Source organism: Eleutherodactylus coqui, chromosome 3, assembly GCF_035609145.1.
Source record: "Eleutherodactylus coqui strain aEleCoq1 chromosome 3, aEleCoq1.hap1, whole genome shotgun sequence".
NCBI classification, from domain to species: domain Eukaryota; kingdom Metazoa; phylum Chordata; class Amphibia; order Anura; family Eleutherodactylidae; genus Eleutherodactylus; species Eleutherodactylus coqui.
In genome coordinates this window covers 100,023,660-100,044,946 of record NC_089839.1, presented here as the reverse complement: position 1 = coordinate 100,044,946, position 21,287 = coordinate 100,023,660, and the positions used below count along the sequence as shown (strand labels likewise).

Genomic DNA, 21,287 nt, shown 5'->3' with positions numbered 1-21,287 from the left:
AGCCTACCAGCGTGTGCATGGATTTTTGCCAGTCCTGCACGGTTAGGATTAGGGATAGTTTTTCGTTTTAGCGTTACATTATTAGCTATAATGCTGCCATGTTACAACTGTAACATGCAAGCATTCACAGCGATTAATGTAACTCTAAAACGAAAACTAACCCTCACCCTAACTGTGCAGGACTGGCAAAAATTCATGCACACGCTGCAGCTCTCACTCCCTGCTTGCTGCGTCCCGGGCGGCCGCCCCGCACCGTGCCACCAGCTGCCTCTCAGTGTCAGCGGGGCACCGGCCAGGAGACAGCAATGTTCCGCTGTGGTGCCGATGCCACCGGCGCTCCCAGTGCTGCTGTTCTCCTGTGTTGTTTGGCCAGTGGTGCTGCTGCTGCTCCCACCACTGCCACCCTCTGTTCTTCCTGTGTTTGGCTGGTGGTGGTGCTGATGCTGCTGCCGCTTCCCCCGTAGCTGCCCTCTGTTATTCCGCTGTACCGCCAGCCCAGACGCTCCCAATGTAAGCACGCCCCCCCCCCCAGACAATCATAAACTGGGCATTAACATTTCTGACAACTGCTGTCTTATGTTGCCACCCCATACTTCAGGTGGCAACATAATACACCAGTACCCTGTATAACATGACACGAAACAAAACTGCAAACAGGCTCCCAGTCTTGAAATTGATTGCTTTCAGCATTGGCACTTGGATGTTGCTGCATCCCAACTTTTCTGGATAGTGACATCACATCCGTTGAAAAGTCAAGTGGCGGCCATAGTCATGTGACATTGTTTTGCAAAAAGCAATAAAAATTATCTTGGTCTCCAGACACAGCTGTCTCTTCCTCTACAAGTTCTCACAAAGCTCTGAAACGTGCAAGAGAACAAGGTGGGCTACCCAATTCACTCAATCATAACGGTAGCCCGAATTGAATTATCTCTTGTCAGCATTGCTGGTGCACACGCAGTAGCTTTTATTTATTATATAGCAGCTTAAAATCTGTTGCAGAATCTACAGGTGTTTGAGTTGGATTTTGCTGTGGATTTCACACTTTTATCCTCTGCGTGACGTATCATGTGACACACAATACTGTGCAAACGTTTTAGGCAGGTATGGAAAAAATCCTGCAAAGTAATAATTTTTTCAAAAATAAAAGGTATTTGATTGATTAGCTCCAAATATATTCTGCAGCATGATAGTAACCCCGAACATCCAGCCAATGTCATTAGAAACTATCTTCAGTGTGAAGAAGAACAAGGAGTCCTGGAAGTGCTGATCTCGCCCAGTCTTCTGGGATGTCACAAACCGACAAAACTTGAGCAAGTCTACATCCACAGAAGTTCTGTGCTTAGTTCTCGAAGATGTTAGAAACAAATACGCCCTGCCGAGTTCCTTCAAAAACTGTATGCAAGTCTACCTAGAAGAATTGATGCTGTTTTGGAGGCAAAGAGCGGTCACACCAAATATTGATATGATTTAGATTCCTCTATTGTTCAGTCACTTTGCATTTTTTATTTGATAGAAATTTAAGGGGTTGTCCCGCGAAACAAAGTGGGGGTATACACTTCTGTATGGCCATATTAATGCACTTTGTAATGTACATCGTGCATTAATTATGAGCCATACAGAAGTTATTCACTTACCTGTTCCGTTGCTAGCGTCCCCGTCTCCATGGTGCCGTCTAATCTTCAGCGTCTAATCGCCCGATTAGACGCGCTTGCGCAGTCCGGTCTTCTCCCTTCTGAATGGGGCCGCTCGTGCCGGAGAGCGGCTCCTCGTAGCTCCGCCCCGTCACGTGTGCCGATTCCAGCCAATCAGGAGGCTGGAATCGGCAATGGACCGCACAGAAGACCTGCGGTGCACCGAGGGTGAAGATCCCGGCGGCCATCTTCACAAGGTAAGTCAGAAGTCGCCGGAGCGCGGGGATTCGGGTAAGTACTGGACGGTTTGTTTTTTTTATGCCTGCAACGGGTTTGTCTCGCGCCGAACGGGGGGGCTATTGGGGGGGGGGAAAAAAACGTTTCGGCGCGGGACAACCCCTTTAAGGAGTGTTAGGTTTTTTATCTTTTCCACACGTTCCTAAAACTTCTGCACAGGACTGTATGTCAAAAACTATCTTTATAGACCTTTATCTCTGTACAAAAACCTCTAATCTATATTATCATATAAATTCTATTCCATTTGTACTTGCAAAATTTTTAACAGGTCTTATGTGAAGGAAGAGCCTTTGGGTCTGGTTGCACCTACTACGTCTGCATCGCCCATAAACTCGTGCCCCTGCCTAAACTATACAAAAAACTGGCAGCGTTGCCCTTAGCAGTGAATCAAATGTAGCTTTCATTTTTCCAAAGCAGGTTATTAAACACAAGCTGTGCTTTGAGCAGTCGGGCCAGTAGTTCTGTTGTACGGCTTTGATAAATGGGTCCCATTGTGTGATGCGGTGCTTTACAATGTTCAGCACCAAGCCCATTCGGATTACGTTACCTTAAGACACTTGAAGGATTTTTGGAGACGACCATGTTTTCGTTATTTCCTTAGGCCTCGGAGTAGTGTTGCTTGGCACGCCATCTGACTCTGTTCAGGTCGCACCTTATTCTAAAACAAATCTAAAGTCTTCCACATTGTTACAGCACATGTTCAGATGGAGAGGGTTTTAGTATGTTCAGGCATGTGCATTACTATAAATTGTACACTTGTTGTCCGCTTAGATGCTAAGTGTAACCATTCTGTTATTGTCATCGCTGAATGATTCTGCAGCTCCTGTTATTTACAAGGTCAAAACAAAATTACTTTGTACATTTCCAAGTCCTTACTTGATGGTCTCTAGCCTTTACCTTGGAATTCTTAGGTCCAGAATTCTGTGTTTATTAATATGCTTTTTCTAGCACTCAAAGCCCTGCAGGCAATTTGGAACTGTGCATGAGAAAAAAAGCCATAAATGTCAACGAAAAATGACTTTCAGCCTGCTTGGAGCCCCCACTAGAAGGCGCTTACAGCATAGGTCTTATTGCGTTCAGCGTATAATAGTAGGCAGTAAGTTTGTAAGTTGGGGTTGGTCTATGCACTTTAGTTGCAGAATATATCTTTTACACTGACACGGTCTGCCAGTGGTCATTTTTTTTAAACCGTAAATCTGTTGTGTACTTTTAGCCCTATATGCTAAGTTTATGAACTGAAAGTAGTTGACCCGCTAAATCCAGGAAGTAAGTTTTATACTTGCCTCTCCTGACGTTCCCTCGGTGTCAGCACTGAAAGCCACCACTCAGTGCATTGAGCAGCACGCTAAGTAGCTCCCCCGTCTTAATTTTATAATGGGCAGATGACTTAGGAGTGCCGCTCAATGCATTGAGCAGCGGCTTTCAGCGCTGACACCAGGGGAACAACGGGGAAGGTAAGCATAACGCTTACAACCTTTAACTCCGAGGGTCGCCTACTTTCAGCCCATTGGCTTACCTGATTTGGTTAAAAGTAGATGACCGAGTCTCTTTAAGCTTCTTGAGCTGCCATAGCTTCAGGGCCAAGAACTATTCATATAAGATCATGTACTGCACTTAAAGGGGTATTCTGGCGGTTCAAAGTGAAAGTTGTTATATTGCAAAATTACATGTTATGAAACATATGTTATAATTGTTTTAGATAGCTGCAGAGATATTCCTTTCCTTGTTTGGACAATAATTTGTCCAATTATGAATGGGCACTCGTCAGTAACTGGCAATGGGGCATTGTGGGAGATGTAGTTTTTGTACTCCCCAGCAGCCACATTTAAATAACAATGTGGAAATCTGAAGATGGTGCAGGTCAGCAAAAAAAAAAAATTAGGTACTAGAGTTCAGTTTGACGATTTAGATGAACGTTTGTTCAAAATTTCCCTAAGGTTTAAACCATTTATTGCCATTATTCCATTTTCCTCAATCTCCATAATACTCCTTTAAAGTGGTTTTCCTGGAGTAACATTTCAATAGTTCCTCAAGGCAATTTATGAGCATTTTTGTAATATGCCCCTTTTTAAGATGTCATATCGTTTTGTAGGCCGTTCTGATGCACCTCACTTGATCCAATCAATCTCCTTTTCCGTTAGGGACAATGTGCGGTTCATCTGACATATGATCTGTTGTGGTCTGATTCCACCCTCAATGTACGTGTTGTCCCATGTTTGGTATACATTTTTGTAAACCCCTTTATAATTACTGGCTCCAGAGACCCTGTCAAACAGTTGATTCCTTTTTTAATACAAGGAGATCACTCCTAGCCAGACATTTCCCCAGTGATTGGTCACTACAGGGTAAATGTGGTATTACATGGTGGTCTATTCAGATAAATGGATGTCTCGAGTCTGATAGAATACCTCAAGGAGAGCAACACCCCCTTCCCCCTCACCCCACCCCACCTATGACCTATGTATACCCTGATATATAGGGCATATGGTCAGGGGTTGTCCCAATGGGTCAACCCCTATTGATGCAAAAAAGAAGCCAATATGAGAAGATATAAGCAATACTACTTTGTGGTGTCGCACTGATTTGTACACCGCATATTAATGTTTTTATAAACTACAACGCTCTTATTGTTGGTTACAAACAAAAAAATCCAGGCAGCCGTTCAGGAGGATTATTTTACTGTGAAATTATCTAATTAATCGAATGATCCGAGTCAATAATTATATTGCCCTGGAATTCAATTTAGTTCCAAGAACTGTTTAAGCGGTTTCAATAACATTCATGTAGGCCAGTCAGGAACACAACATGTTCTCTATAGTCACCTTTGCAGTTTATTCTTTTCATTGGCAGGCTGTAATAAGCTTGTAAAATGAGATTCTCATTCAAGGATAAACAGCGGTATTCTGCACACCATGCGAAACACATGTTGCTTCCAAATCGACAACCATGTGGTTGCTGAAGTTACTCTCAAACACTGTTTTTAATGGGCTACCAGATGTTTAATACAAATTTGTCGTAAAAATTATGTTTCAGGATATGTTCAGAAACTCAGTGTTTTGAAGCTAGAAAAATTCAGCTTTTTAGACTCGGGGTGAACTAATGGGTCACGTTTACAAATGGCAGGTATGTTGCCCATCCACAGTAATATTGGTAACAAAGCACAGTAAGTGCAAGTGAATTACAATAGTAGGATGGTCGGTGCTCACTCCCAGCCCATGTCCATAAAGTATGTAGAGAATTTCACCCAAATTTAGCAGATCCGTTCCTGGTTGCAGAGAATCAATTTGCTGGCTTTCAAGGTATGTAATAAAATTTGTATAATGAACGGCATTGGTCCATGGATAAAATCAATTAACCCCTTATTTAACCTCCCTATAGTTTTACCACCAACAGAGCTCATTTTATAGGAAAGGAACATTACCTTTTGGGATAAACACAACTTGCTCTATCAAAAGCTTGTCAGTAGCACTGATGGAATCAGAGTGAGTCATTTGAAGGAGGGTTGGAAATACTAGATTTATAGCTGTCATATCTGTGTGCAGAGCGTAGGATCAGCGATTCTCCTGTCTGACTGCTTGTTGCAGGGGAGGATAACATGGACTCTTCATGTTATCACCACCTTATCAATTAGTGGCCATGCTTGCTCTCTGATTGTCACATAAGTAGGGTCTTTTCTTTTTCCCCAAAAAAGAAGCAAAAAATTTGTACTTGCTCATCTATTTACTTCTCTATCTTTAACTTCACAGATGCCACAGTCATTGTTGACCGCAGCATCTAAATGTTTTTACAGAAAAATAATTGGTTTTTCTTTCCCTTACACAAGGCTTTAAATATTGAAAAAATAGCAAGAGCAAAAAAAAAACCTGCACAATTGGTATTGTCGCATTATAACACTCCGTACTATCAAATATTACTTTAGTTTATTTTTAATGGATTTTAACGTGTTGGATAAATAAAGGAGAAAATGCAAAATAGTAATTTTCTGTTCATTTCGATTTACCAAAACAGGAATGAAAAGTAATCAGTCATTTTATATCTAGCAATAAAAACAAGTCATCCTGCAAAAATTAAGAATAAAGATTAATATATTTATACCGTATGATGAACGCGTTAAAAATAAATCCAAAATAATGGTAAAATTGCTTTTTTTCCATTGCCGCGGGAAAAAATGTAAGTTATTCGATGCATGATGCTTACACTAATTTGGTTCCTAAAAAAAACCTAAAACTCATCCTGCAAAACGAGAGGTGTCGTACAGCTACATTGACAAATAGTTAAATCCAGTGGAACATAAAAAGAAACTACTGGATCTTAAAGCTAAATTTTAGTTATGTCACTAAGGGGTTAAAAATACACTTAAGGTGACTGATCTGCACTAAATATATTTACATGACACAAATATAACATCTTCAGTAAAATGACATTTTCAGGACGGTTTTTCCAACTTTAATGTGACTCTTTAGGAGGTGATCTCATCGGGGGTGCAGGGGGGTATTCGGGACACCGCAAAGCCAATTAAAGAATTTAAACTCTGATGAAATGACTGCCCTCACTTACAGGGTTAATAGGAATGATCAGCATTAACCCAGCTCCCGATCCCTCTCCATACAAACCCAAATGCATAGGACGTAATTGTATGTCCCGTGTCGTTAAGGGGTTAAAGGAATATCCCCCCCCCCCCCCCCCTTTTTTTTTTTTTTTTTTATAAAGTGATAGCATATCACTATCAACAGTCATCAGTGTGAAGGTGTAAATAGTAAATAGGTAGTTGTTAGCCGTTTAATCATTCACGGACCTCAGCAGCTCTGCAAGCAAGCTCACTCCATGTTTTTCGGTTTTGCACGTCTTCTTTCAGTAGTATGATATCCATGACCGTATCGGCTATCGTGATCTTTGGTGGTCATGTCGTCTTCTGCCACTGATCTGTCCAAGCATCATAAATTTTTCTAGTGACTCCACTTGCATTACTTGGCCAAAATTTGTGAGCCTGAGCCTGGTAATCTTGGCCTCTGTGAGCCTGATCATCTTGGCCTCCATGAGCTTGAGCCCAGTCATCTTGGCCTACAGTGATGTATCTGGTCTTATTCGGGACATCTGTTACTCTTGCTGTCCAGGACATACGCAGAAGCTTTTGCCAGCACCACAGCTTCAACGCATCAATCCTCTTTCTATCCGCTTCCCTCACAGTCCAGCTTTTACATCCATATACGGCTATGGGGAATCGATCATTTGCACTATCCTGCTTTTAGTTGCTATGCCGAAATCCCTACACTTCCAGATTTTGTCTGTGTTTAGCATTGCCCCAATGGTATTCTACAATTTATCTCTGGGATAGATTCTCCATCCTGAGAGCTCTTTCATATGGTTTCCAACATGGAGTTTTTACAGGGTAGGTCACCAGGTCTTTCCTTAACCCTCCCCGTTTTTTCCGGGCTTGGGACCGGCATATAGGGATGACTCCTACATGGCTGGTAAGTAGGGTGCAGCACTAAATCAGCGGAGTGGCCTTCAGGATCGGTGGCTGTTCAAGAGGTTGTACCCCAATAATTATACAATGATTGCATATATTAGCGCTTTACAAGATTGTATTACCCCTTCAGACAGATAATTTCTGGGTCCCGAAGCAAAATCTATTATGCCCCCCCAACATATACATTGTCATTTATAGTACTGTTCTCAACTTAACTAATGAAGAAAGGGTATAACTTATGATAATAGCCATGTGCCTCGACCCTGTACACATGTGCATAGCAGTAGAGTACCTCTAACTCTGCATGTAATGTAGTATGCCAGGCTTATTTTCCTTTATGGTGGTCTCTACAAGAGTATCTGAATTAAGAGACCTTTTGTGTGCTTCTGTATAAAATTTGGCATACAGGGATGTGTTACAGTGCCCAGACAATTGTTTAAATTTGTATTCTGGATCTATAGATGTAAAGTTTAACATTTCTCTTCCTTCTACAGATGAGTACCATGCCAGGACTGCCTACCAGGCCTTGTTTCTACGACATTGATCTTGATCCTGATACAGAGGAAGTAACGGGATTGTTTTAAACCAATCGCAGGTAATTAACATTTTTGGTCTTCACTGTATATTGTAATTTGTTGAAAGGAGTTCTTTGTAGGACACAACATGATGCATCGTATGTCTTCTGTTGCATTATCAGTTCATTTGTTTAACCCCTTAAGGACCAAGCTGTTTTGTACCTTAAGGACCAGACACTTTTTAGGGATTTGACCCATGTGGCGGTTTTACTGCCCTATTTTTTTTTTTTTTTTTTTTTTTTACTGCATTTTTTTTCCCGTGACATATAGGGTGATTTTTTTAAAATATCTTTTTCACTGACTTTTTTTTTTTCCAGTTTTTTTTAGTTTTATTGAGGGTAAAATGCTAAAAAAAAAAGGATTTTTTTTTTTAACGTTTATAGTTATATATTTTTATTTAGTATATTTATGCTAAAATAAAATATGGGAATGGGTTCCTCTATTTGTTTTGGATGTTTTGATATATAGTATGTATAGTTTTGGTTTATATGGCGCATACGGCAACTGTTTTTGTTGGCGTCGGCTTTGTGTTATTTTCTTTCTTATGTGTATATTGTTTTATTCTGTAATATTGTTTTACTAACGTATGTAATTATATTTTTACTATTTGTGTCCCCCATGACGTCATGCAAGACCCCTGGGGGAGGTTTTTTTTAAATTTTTTCCCTGTGCACATCTTCTGAGATGTATGCAGTCCTTGAACAGCCGTTCGAGGGTTCAGACTGTTGTACGAAATGTGAGTGCATTTGGAAACCCAGGTCCTAGATCTAAATGCACAGATTGCAACACTGAGATCCTTTGGCAACCTGGAAAGGGGTTTGCTGCTCACTGAGCCGACACTCTCTGGGGCCGATGTGGGGGTAGATGGTAGTGGGAGAGTGCAGGATGATAAGGCAACTAGCTGGGCGACAGAAGGAGGGGTAGAGGGAAGAGTGTCAGAGAGGCTAGTCCTGAACTGGCACACTTCAACAAGTGTGCAAAGTTGGCAGCTGAAGGGAATGCCATTACAGGATTAGCACTGCTGCAGCATGCCATGGCCTCTGTTCGCCAGGGGAATTTCTGCTCCAGTAAGAAGGGGAATAGGAACGCAGGGCAGGCTAGATAGGTCCTGGTAGTGGGAGACTTAATTATTAGGGGGACAGACGGAATCTGCCCAATGTGGCTCAAGAAAGATGTAAAGGGGGCAATAAACAACAATAAAAAAATGTAAATGACTAAAATAAGAAGGCAGTGAAGAAGCACTAAAAACCTAAAAGGAAAAAAATCCCTGCAAGATAAAAGCAGTAAAGGTGTAGACAGGGAGACTTCATGCCAAAGAGAGTAAAGCTAGCTCTGAACTTCTTTTATATAAATAGAAAAAAGGTTAATACTGAAAGTGTTGGCCCTTCAATAGTGTAGAAAAAAATTGTAAAGGGTGATGAGGAAAAAGCAAATCTATTAAACAGTTTTTTCTTCTCCAGTATATTCACAGAGGAAAAGGAAATGTCAAATGACATACAGAGTGATAAAGTAAACTCTCCACTAAATGTCACTAGTTTGACCCAGGAAGAAGTATAAAAGAATAAAATAGACAAAGGGTCAGGTCCTGATGGCAGACACCCCCAGGCTTTAAGGGGATTATGTAATATGATAGACAGACCCATGTTTCTTATAATTAAGGACTCTATAGAGACTTTAAATCACCATAAGGCAACGTGCAAAGAAGAAGGGTGCGACAGCAGCACAAATTGTAAACCCCAATCAGGGGCTGGGCATAAAATATGCAATAGCCGAAATAAGTGACCGGATCCTTGTCACTACGAAGAACATGTGTTGCAGAAAAGAAGGCTTCGGCAGCATCCAAGGTGCAAATTCAGAATCCAACATTTTATTTCCCCATCACATATGAACAAGCAAGCAACGTTTCAGCCGTGCTGGCCTTTGTCAAGGGCGGCTGTTATTCGTTTTATTATTAACACAGTATATTGGCAGTTTCTTTATGCCTCTGATGATTTACTTTAGGGTTAGGAACTAGTGAAACACGTAAACAGACAGCTGTAGGTTAGCTTTGTATAATTTCCTGGTCTCTGGTTGAGTGTGGTTAAGACAGCTGCAGAATAGATAGATATAGCTTCCTTATTTCTACTGAGCGTTTATAGATAATTGGATACAGCATTAATTAGCCCTTGTTAATTGAATGTTTTGTCAAGTTAAAATTGACATTGTTGGGCTAGTTGGGTTCATTTATTAAGACATTATTATTGTGTTGATTTTTGCCAGGAATCTTTACAGTTGCACCCTTTAGATGTAATCTATCAGTACCTCTTTTGTATTGTGTTGTTGTGCTCTAGTGGGTGCAGCACTGATTATACTTTTACCCTGTTGACTACCTGAAATTTCTTGTTACAGATTTTTAGGTATGGCTTAGGGATATTGTTTCTCTTATTTTTTTTGAGGAGAGTTAATTCCATCTACTTCTTTTCCTGGGGTTTCTTCATTTGGCATTTTCCAGGCAGTCCATGTTGAGTTGTGATTACCTATTATGGTTCTACCGGTTCTTAGGATATGAGCTATTTGATCAAAAAGAACCTCTTTGAAAAAAGGGGTCAAAAAGTGAACCTGGAAACTACAGTCTGGTAGGTCTTACTACTTTTGTGGATAAAATGTTTGAAGGGTTTCTAAGAGATGCAATTCTGGAGGACCTCAAGTAAAATAGCTGTATAACCCCGTATTAGCACGGGTTTGTGAGAGATCGCTCCTGTCACACCAATCTGATCAGTTTCTACGAGGAGGCAAGTTCTAGACTGGACAGGGGAGATTTAAGACTGGGGTGTCCCAGCTTGTCTTCTGCATCCAGCCGAGCGCTCCAAGCGGGGTATGGAGAACACAGCTGGACCGCTCTGTTCTTCATACTCTGTCTGTTGTCAGGGAGCGGGATACAGCTGAAACAATAGTATCAGCTGTATCCCGCTGTGAATTCCTTATAACTGACTGCTGATCTTTATGCATGCTGAAAGATCAGTGACGGCTTAACGAAAACTGCACAATGTCAGTGCAGTTAGACACAACGATTATCACTCAAAAGACTTTTTTTTTTGAGAGAAAATCATTGTTTCTAAAAGGGCCTTAAGTGGGTAAGTAACTGGCTCAGTGATAGGAAGCGGAGGGTGGTTATAAATGGTACATACACTGATTGGCTCACTGTTACTAGAGGGATACCATGGGAGACAATATTGGGCAATGTTCATTTTAATATGTTTATTTATTTATGACCTGGTAGAAGGATTGCCCAGTAAAATATCAATATTTGCCGATGATACCAAACTAGTTAAGGTAACACAAGCGGACAGAATGTGTTTGCAAATGAATCTGTATAAGTTGGGGGCTTGGGTATAAAAGTGGCAAACTAGGTTTAATACTAATTAATGTAAGGTTCTGCACATTGGCAGAGGAAATACATGTCACCATTATAGACTAAATGGGAAACTGCTGGGGAACACCAACATAGAAAAGGACTTGAGCATTTTAGTTAACTGTAAACTAACTGGAGCAACCAGTGTCAGGCAGCTGCTGCCAAGGCAAATAGGATCATGGGGCACATGACAAGAACATTTTTCTTCCTGTTTACTTGTCACACCAGACATGGAATATTCTATACAGTTTTGGGCACCTATGCTCAAGAAGGACATATCGGTGCTTGAGCGTGGGCAACTAAAGTAATGGAATGGGCGGACTATAATACCCAGAGATGTTATCAAAATTGTGTTTGTTTAGTTTAAAAAAGACAGCTAAGGGGCAACCTAATAATTATGTATAAATATATCAGGGGGCAATACAGAGAGCTATCTCTCCCATCATCTGTTTATACCCAGGAATGTTACTGTAGCAAGGGGCCGCCCTCTACATTTAGAGGAAAGAAGATTTCTATACAACAAAGAAGGGGGTTCTTTACTGTAAGAGCAGTGAGACTATGGAACTCTCTTCCTGAGGACATGGTGATGGTGAACTCAATGAAAGAGTACGAGAGGGGCCTGGATGCCTTTCTTGAGCATTACAATATTACAAGTTATATCACCGATTTACATCAGAAGGGTCAGTGATTCTGGGATTATTCACCTTGTAAGACTTAGAGTTGGGAAGGAGGTTTTTTTTTTTAACTTAAAACTAGAAATTGGCTTCTATTTCATTGGGTATTTTTTTGCCTTCCTCTTGATCAACATGGGGGGGGGGGGGTAATAGGCTGAACTGGACGGACATATGACTTTTTTTGGCCTCCCATACTATGTTACCATGTTAAAGATCCTGTAGTTTGTGTTGGTGGTGTTAAAGGTTTACAGTAGGATACTTTTTTACAGATCACACTGCTTACAACTCTAATTCTGTTACTAGTAAACTGTAGGATTCCTGGTCACGTTGTTCCCTAGTATCTTATCAATAGAATATTGTTTTCCTAACTCTGTTAGGGAACTACCTCATAAAGCCATTCGTATTCTTGAGCACCCTTTAACAGTATGTTGTCCTGACTTCATAGCTTCTAAGTATTAGAAATGGAAAATGGCACAGCACCAGTGGAAGTCAGTCAGTAACTCTTTTATAGGGTACTAAATGAGATTTTTTTTTTGCTTTTTATAGGCTAATACTTTTACTGTGGTCTAAATCTTAATGTGGATAACAGGTTGGAATGGCATCCCATACAACTGCAATAGCCATTGACTAAATCCTCCCCTATAACACATGCCAATTGAGTGCTAGCTGCTGTAACCTGAAGAATTTTTTTTCCACATACTGCATCTTCAGCTTTGTGAAAAAAGGGTGTAGACCTTTACGAAGTGATGGGCTTGCTAACAAAAAAGCTTATTTTTTAGGATTAAGGGTTAAGAGCCTAAACAGTGAACCTTTTGTGATCTTATTCGATTAGATTACAGTGTGCCGTATAGGAAATCCTAGTCTCTACCTTTAACGTCTACAAGGAGGTATGGTCTTTGTGCTGGAATTTCCAGATTTTTGATCCTGAAAAGTGTATGATTAGTCTTGGCTGCCAAGATATAGGAGTACCAAGGTATAAGGAATATGTGGACGTAGCAAAAGTCATTAACTAGACTACTTGGAAGTGGGAGTAGAGCTTGTTTTCTGAATACAGAAGCGAAAGTCAAAGCCAAAATATATACCAAAGAAACAGAACTCAGCCAGGATGTGTCCAGGAGTCAGGGGTATAACTATAGGGAAAGCGGTTGCAGCCAGGCCGAGGACCCTTAGGAGGCCCATAAGGTCTATGTTCTCCATATAGGTAACTTAGTAGTATGAATAAAGCATTATAGTTGGGGGCCCTGTTACAGATTGTGCATTGGGGCCCGGAATCCTCAAATTGCGCCTCTGCCAGGAGTCATATGAGACTAGGTATTTACAGTGGCATTTATGTTGATTTAGTGGCACTGGGTTTATGCCATTGACTACCATTAACATCATCTCTAGAGCTCTGTTGGTCATAGAGCCAAGCATATGGGATATTTCAAGGATTCCAGTTATCCAAAACCAGGAAGATCAGAGTGGTTGTGTAGCAATTTTAAGTAGTCAGAAAACCCCTTTTCTGTAAAAGGGTTTTGTAATTAAAACTAAACCTTGTCCCCAGCTTGGGCCCTGTCTAAAATAACACACAAGGATGTACTCTCCTCTCCTGGGCCTCTGGGATGCAGCTTGCAGCCATCGCTGACATTAGCGGTGCCTTTTGGGTAGACTGACTGTGTTGAAGCGTGTGACCACTGCGGTCTCTGATTGGCATGTCCCCCAAACTTCAAACTTGTTCAAATTATCGCACTACTTCTTCAGAGTGGCACTGAGCCACGACTAAGGATGTGATTGAAAACCCACCTCCATTGCTATTTAGGAAGTAGTTGCTAAATATAGAGTCCAGCCACTGTCATGACATTTCCCTTTTCACTGATACAGCCAGGACATGTTGGAAAACATTTGTATTGTTTTACGATTAAAGAAAAATTTAGGGTTATAAGAAAAAAAATCAGATTATAATCAATGCATCTAGTGAGATTGGTCATGTTATGTATATGTAGAGAGAGAGAGAGAGAGAGAGGATGTATCCTATGGATCATTGTATATTTTTAGATGGGGTGTCCTTTTTTGTTTTCTTCTTGCAGTTATAAAGCTTGTTCTAAGTTTTTTGATAGATATGACATGATGACGTCATCACATCGAGCTATGGAATGCACGGTTTGTGTTCCAACCTCAATGCTGTGGGTCATGTGACACGCGTCAACCCCGATTACTTCATCAAACGGCGTCAGGTGCGGAGGGAGTGATGGATGGGCACCAATTGGCTATTCATATCCTTCATTTTTTTGAATCCTCATGCTTGAAAAATGCTCTTGAAGAGCCACATGCATTGCATGTCCACCCCCAATATATGTATGTCCTGTACTATTCATCACCTGTATTTGGAATAAAAGCTATAATTCATCCCGGACGTACGTGGTATTTTCCTCATTACCCTCAGACTTGAGGGAGGGGATCTACCCTAGTTCCTGACATCAGGGGATCTTCCCCTTCCCGTGTAAGTATTGGCTTTTTTCTCTCCTTCCACTATTTGAATGCATATGTCACATTCAAATTTTATTGTTATGTGTAAGGGTGCCCCCACACACTGCAGCTGGTCTCCAGTAACCGCATGTGGAGCACCGCTAATTTCAAGTCTACGTCTGGACTTGCCAATTCAAACAATAGCAAGTCCATGTGCAGCCCAACAATAATCTACATATGGTTGCTGTCGATGGTCTGCAGCATGTACTGAAACCATTAATTCACTCTTGCTAATTTAAAATTTGCATTCATAAATGAGATGATTAAGAACTAAGCTTGGTCATTGCTGACACGTGTTTTTAACGTTTACTTTTACTTTTGGTTTTCTTCTATATAGTTAAAATCCACCAACCTTTTTATGTGAATAAGGCTGTCTGCAGACAGCCGGGTCGGATCCCGCTGTGGGAGTTCTCGCAGTGGGATGCGGTCCTGTGCCCCTACAGAGGCCTGTGGCTCACCCACTCCCGGCGTCCTCCGTCCCTGCTGTGCTCGGGCCAGCCGGCACATGCACAGAGCGGAGTTGGCCCGGCAGTACTGACATTTCTGCGCAGGCCTCTGTGAGACCCGCACAGAAATAGAACATGCCACGATTTTGTTTTCCGCGTGTTTTCACGCAGACAAATCGCGCTGTGTGCATAGGATTGTGTTTTTCAATGCAATCCAATGCAGGCGGGCGCGGGCGGAAATTCTGTGGGGAAATCCCGCTGCAGAATTTCCGCCCGTGTGCAGGGGGCCTAATATAGACAATAAAATAGTAGTGCTGGTACTGATGTAATAATTCATCCTTCTGGGGCCAATTATATTGGTACGTGGTTCTTTAATAGCATTGTTCATTGACGTGGTCAGCATAAATGTGCTTTCCATTAGAAAGGCCATAAATGATGCACGAAGTTCCATAAAGTTCCATTTACTATTATGTCCATACACTTTTAAGCGTAAAATGTTTTTTTCTTCCTGTGTGATAAAAGGTGACCTGTGGATTTGTGTATTGTGTGAAATTCCTTTAATTCATCATATTATAGAAAATACACTTGTTTTTAGCAGAGAATGACACTAGGCTACATATCTGTCAGAGCTGTTATTAGTGGAAACCACCATGCAAATGGAATCAAGCGGAGGATGGATAGAGCTATAGAGAGAGATGCACACATATATACAGAATATATAGTAGTAATTTTTTTAAATAAATATATATTTATATAAATTTATATGTATTTTTTTATATTGCTTTTCATGTTAAGGTATGGAAATTGTAACAAGGTGCTAATGATTTCCCCTTTTCTAGCTTACGTCACATAAGGGAAAATATAAAAACAATCACAGAAAATGGCCACATACTTACTGACTAAGGAGAGCAGATAGCTGCATCCCTCAGCATGCAGGCAGCAAACTACCAAATGAGGGAGCTAATTACATTTGGTAACAAACCTTTAAAGAATTATATTCCATTTACTCTGACCTGGGCTGTATTTGGGTACACAGATGAGTCTGGGTTTGTCTATATGTATCACAGAAAGGGAAATATAAAAACAAACTATCACTGAAAACGGCCATATACTTACTGACACAGAAGGGCAAACATGTGCGCTACCGCAGCATGCAGGCAGCCATACTGCCAAATGAGGGAGCCAATTACACCTGTGGAGGACACCCATGAGACAGCCACTCACAAAGCCTCTTAATATAGAGGGGGGTGGCTGCTTGGTGTCTACTCCCACACAGAGTGGATACAAAGTGGCAGACCTTCTGATACATGTAGTGCACCATGCAGACCAGTAACCTATTAATGATGCCATAATAGTTCGGCGGGTTGCCCTGCACCTCAAAAAGTGAACCACGTTGGTACTGCCACCCTGGGCTCACCTTTTCTAGCCTAATTCACTTTACCACTAGTGATTTGCCTCTTTTTTGCTATTGTTGAAAGAGTAGAATTGGGAAATATAGGAAAAGCACTTCAAGAATTGCAGGTATTTTAATAATCCCTTCTTGTTGTACGTTATTTAATTGGACGCACATGCCTAAGATATAAAACCTAATACCTTCCCCATCCCACACTCCATTCTGATTTCCAGCTACTTGCCATTTATATTTCAAGTCTGAGAGTTTCCGATGGTAGAAACATTTTCCTTTCCCAAGACCTGGCACTGCATATTGAATTCCACTAATCTTTCCGGTCTAGCTTGTTTTTAAAAACGGCCATCTTTTCTTTACTCCATTAAGCTGAAAAGAAATAGAATCTGTAACCCTACAGATGTGTGCAGTTATGTATTGGAAGGCCAAAATCTACTTGATGTCTAATCTACATTAAATAAGGGAGACTTGAACGGACTCAAACAGAATTATATATGGCATAACACTGTAGATGGTGAGTAATTTATGGCCGATAGTTTATAATCAATCTACTCTAGAGAAGAGATCATTGTATGTTTTTCAGTGTTCATGCTAAATAAGGGCTCCTACCCACTAGCGATAAGTTTTTTTGCGATGCGAGTGAAAACGCATGATTATGAAACCAATGACTTTTAATAGTTTCATACTCATTTGCGATGTTTTCACAGAAGCCTTGCAGTACTAAGAAAAATCTGTGCTCTCGCCAATTGGCAGCAGTGCCAGCCCCATTAAAAACATACAGAGTACATCGCTCTCCCCTGACACAGCTGTGACAACTATGGCAGGGCATTCCTTCATCCCCAGGGGGATGAAAGCATGCTCTGTCACAACTGTGGCATAGGTCTGCGATGCTATCCTATTGCTTTCAATGGGGCCGACTATGCTGCAGCAACATTGAAGGCAATAGGATTAATAACAGCTGAGAGCTGCCTGTGATTGGTCACAGTGCTCAGCCAATCACAGGCAGTACTCAGCAGTCATTGAATGACAGCTGAGCGCTGCCTGTGATTGGTCACAGCACTTAGCCTGTCTCAGGCAGCGCTCAGCCATTCATTGAATTCAATGAATGGCTGAGTGCTGCCTGTGATTGGCTGAGCACTGTTACCAATCACAGGCAGCGTTCAGCTGTCATTCAAGGATGGCTAGGCGCTGCCTCTGATTGGTCACAGCGCTCAGCCAATCAGAGACACCGCTTTCAGGGGACGGGGATTTTTCAATCCCCAGCCTCCAGAAGACTACGGCCGGGGCCGGAGAGAAGAGCCAGACTGCTTTTCTAAGTGAAGTTGTTTTTTTTTGTTTTTGTTTTTTTTCAGCTACTTGTGATTTTTCAGGGAAGGGCTTATATTTCAAGCCCTTCCCCAAAAATCACTATCGCAGTGGTGGCCTACATCCCATTGCTTTCAATGGGGCTGCAGCAGCGCCGGCCCCATTGAAAGCAATGGAATAGCATTGTGAACCTCTGCCCCAGCTGTGACAGGGCATGCCTTCATCCCCATGGGGAGCTTGATGTCAGGGGAGCTTGATGTACTCCCTATGTTTTCACTGGGGCTGGCGCTGCTGCCGCCAGCTCTATTATAAACATTTGGCGATAGCGCAGATTTTTCTTAGCGCTGCGAGGCTTCAGTGGAAATCATTGGTTTCATAATCATGCGTTTTCACTCGCTCTCGTGTCCCAAGAAAACCTATCGCTAGTGGGTAGGAGCCCTAAAGGTTTTTTATACATATATAGTCTGCAATGGAGCAGCATGTTTTATCTTGTTGCATGATGCCAAAAATGTATATTTCATAGTTTCATGGTTCCCATAATTTGTACCATTTGATTTGCGTGAGTTGATCAAAGGAAATTGGATATTCTAATAGTTAATGTGTTATTGCTTCTGGATTGAATTTCTTGGTGCGTAATGGATGTCCTGTAATATAACTTAAATCCCAGTTCTTGATTTAAACAATGATAACAAGCAGTTGATGATAATCAGCTGAACAGTCCGCATGCAGTTTACGGCTTGTTGCCTTGCTTACCTAGCCTTCCAGGTATTCACAGTAAACTGCATACCCTTACCATAGCTGTGTATGAGCACCCTTAGGCTAAGGCTACACTGAGACTTTCTAATGCTTCTGACTGAATTATTTTTAGTTATCGAGCCAGATCTGCAGTCCAAAACAATAGATTGAGTTGTATGCAATCTGGTGGACCGCAGGGCTGCAGATATCCACTGGTCAGCCAGATAAAATTGACTGAAGCATCCAACAAATGCATTTCCCTCTTGCCACTTTTTGAGTAAGGCTACACGGAGACCTTTTCTAATGCTAGTGATTTGATTTTTTACTTTTAGTCTAAGGACCCAGTCCAAACAAATACATGGAGTTGAATGCAATCTTGTAGTCCCAAACATCACATCAGTAGCATTACAAAAAGTCTATGTAGCCTTTAACTGGCCATACACACTGGATAGATAGAAGTAGATTAACAGCTTTTGGCAAAACGCTTTTTCACCAGACAATCATTCGTTCAACACAGCCAAACCCATTTTAATCTGTCGTTAGTTGTTTAGACAAGTATGACGACACTGGATGAAGGAACAATGATCTTTCTGAGATTGTGCTTTCAAATGCGGCTCTTCTGTCTATCAGCCGAAAATTTCAATCATGGTGGACTTCTTTCCAAACCATGACAGTCTGTTGGCTAAGGGCAGTTTCATATCTTCAAAAATACCTAAAGAGAAAACACTGCATGTAGCTTTTTTTTCTTCGGTCCAAAAGCTGGGTAAGGTGGGCTGAAAGCAGGCGGACCCTATTATAGTCAATGGGGTCTGCCTGACACTGTTTGGTCCTGTCCAAAGACTGAGCCGTTCAGCTGCGGGTATTTCCCTTTCCTGTTCCACAAATGGATCAGGAAAGCAGATTGCCCAGCAAAGATGTGAAACCACTTTGAATAGTCATTCATTTTGGTTGAAATCTACCATTTTCATCAGCTTTAGTTTGTATATAGGCACCTTTTAGTCTGAAGCCTAATTTGAACATCAGTGGTGCACAAAAGCAATTTCACCACCTATGGATTAACCCACATCACAATTATCTATCTTCAAATTATAAAATAAAGTGAAGTCACACAAATAATACATTTGAAAGTTTAACTTTAATTCTCAATTCGTTAGAATAGTTGTAGTCACCGAAAAAAGATACAGTGTAAAATGTGCACCAATAGGGGTAAGAACGGTCTGTCTCCTTATGTATGCTATCAGTCCCATCTCCAGTGTTTACTTACAGCACCCTCTATGCATGTGTAAGGAAAAAAAATTGCCATCACAGACCATTAAAGTATATACAATGTTACTTTCACAAGCGCTCTGCTTATATGTGCTTTCTGCTACTATTTTCCTGGTTTGACTTGCGCTATTTTGGAGGAACCAGACAAATTATTTTTTTGATACCCTTTCTGTACTTGGCGAAAATAATCTTTCACTGGGCGAAATAGGGGAAATTGGCTTCTACCTCATTGGGTTTTTGTTTTTTTTGCCTTCCACTGGATCATTGGGGGGGGGGGGGGGTGTAATAGGCTAAACTCGATAGACATGGGTCTCTTTTTGGCTTACTATGGTTACTATGTGGTTTTGGTTTTTTTTTGTTTGTTTTTTTTATACTGATTTTAGTATAGATTTTTTTTGTGTCAGAATGCATCAAGCCTACATTAGTTGTTTTTAATGTAACATCCATAAAGACTTTATCTCTGTGCAGCTTACATCTCCGCTGCATTTTGCTTTGGAGAAAACTGAACAAGAATAGTAAGAGTAAAGCAATAAGGAAAAAGTATTCAATGACTTACCATCTCTTGTAATGTGGCGACCTAAACTCTTCTCCATATTTGCGAAATGTTTTGAATTGCAGGTTTCACATGGCTGACAGCGTGAGTCTTATTTTTACAGCTGAAACAATGAACTACAATTGTAAATCCCTCTATTCATGATTTTTTCATTATGTAACATTGATGGGGTTCCCGTGACTCAGTCACAAGGCGAATGGTGGTGTTTATCCTCCTGATATTGACTTCGTTAACTTAAACTTCATTTCTTTGTATCATGTGCCTTTTGCATTTAAGCAGCTTTCTTTCTAAGCATTCCATAGATGCTCGTAGATACACAGGCTGTCCTGCGTACCAAGCTCACGGATATTTTATGGTACCACTCTTCTAAGCTAAAGCAAACAACCCACCACGACCCCTCACAAGAGGAACTGTGGAGGTCTTTTGTCATTTGCTAGTCTCTCCACATCCAAATTTCCGCACTAACTCAACTGAGCTTTCTCCCATTTTACCTGGAGAAACCACAGGCCTTTCTTGTAATACTGGAAATCACTATTACCGAAGCATTTAGAGATTGGACCATTCCTAGCCTTGGCTTCCTTATTCCTAGGTCAGTGAGTAGTACTACCAATGTCCTACAACAGTATGCATTTGCTGCAATGTGTAAACAATTTCTCTAAATTTCACACTTCTGGTGAACCCTTATGGCTAGACAATTTCTTATTACTCTCTTCGGTTTCCAAGGATGTCATCCTTTAAAGGGGTTTTACAGGGAGAATAATATTGATGATGACCTGTTCAGAGGATACAACAATAGCTGATCGGCTAAGGGCTGTTGCTTGGGACCCCGACTGATCAGCTGATTGTGCACATGCCGACCACATGGCAATTACCCAGGAGTCAGAGGAAGCAGCGGAAGTCTCTGCTTTTACCTCTGAGAGAAGGCACTGTCCACATTAATTTAAATGAGAGCCACATTTGCAGTTACAAACACTGGCCACTACACAGGACGGAGCAGAGACTTCCACACAGACCCCTGTGTAATTGCGGCGCTG

General features: G+C 41.2%; 1 protein-coding gene across 1 annotated transcript in view; it reads left to right on the top strand.

The window, feature by feature from the left end:
- MTHFD1L (methylenetetrahydrofolate dehydrogenase (NADP+ dependent) 1 like) overlaps positions 1-21,287 on the top strand; it is a 167,475-nt gene that overhangs the window by 133,745 nt on the left and 12,443 nt on the right. Inside the window, exon 27 of the mRNA XM_066595925.1 lies at positions 7,893-7,993. Within this exon, the coding sequence (XP_066452022.1) occupies positions 7,893-7,982 (90 nt within the window). The 3' untranslated portion in view covers positions 7,983-7,993. The remainder of the gene's footprint in view (positions 1-7,892; positions 7,994-21,287) is intronic.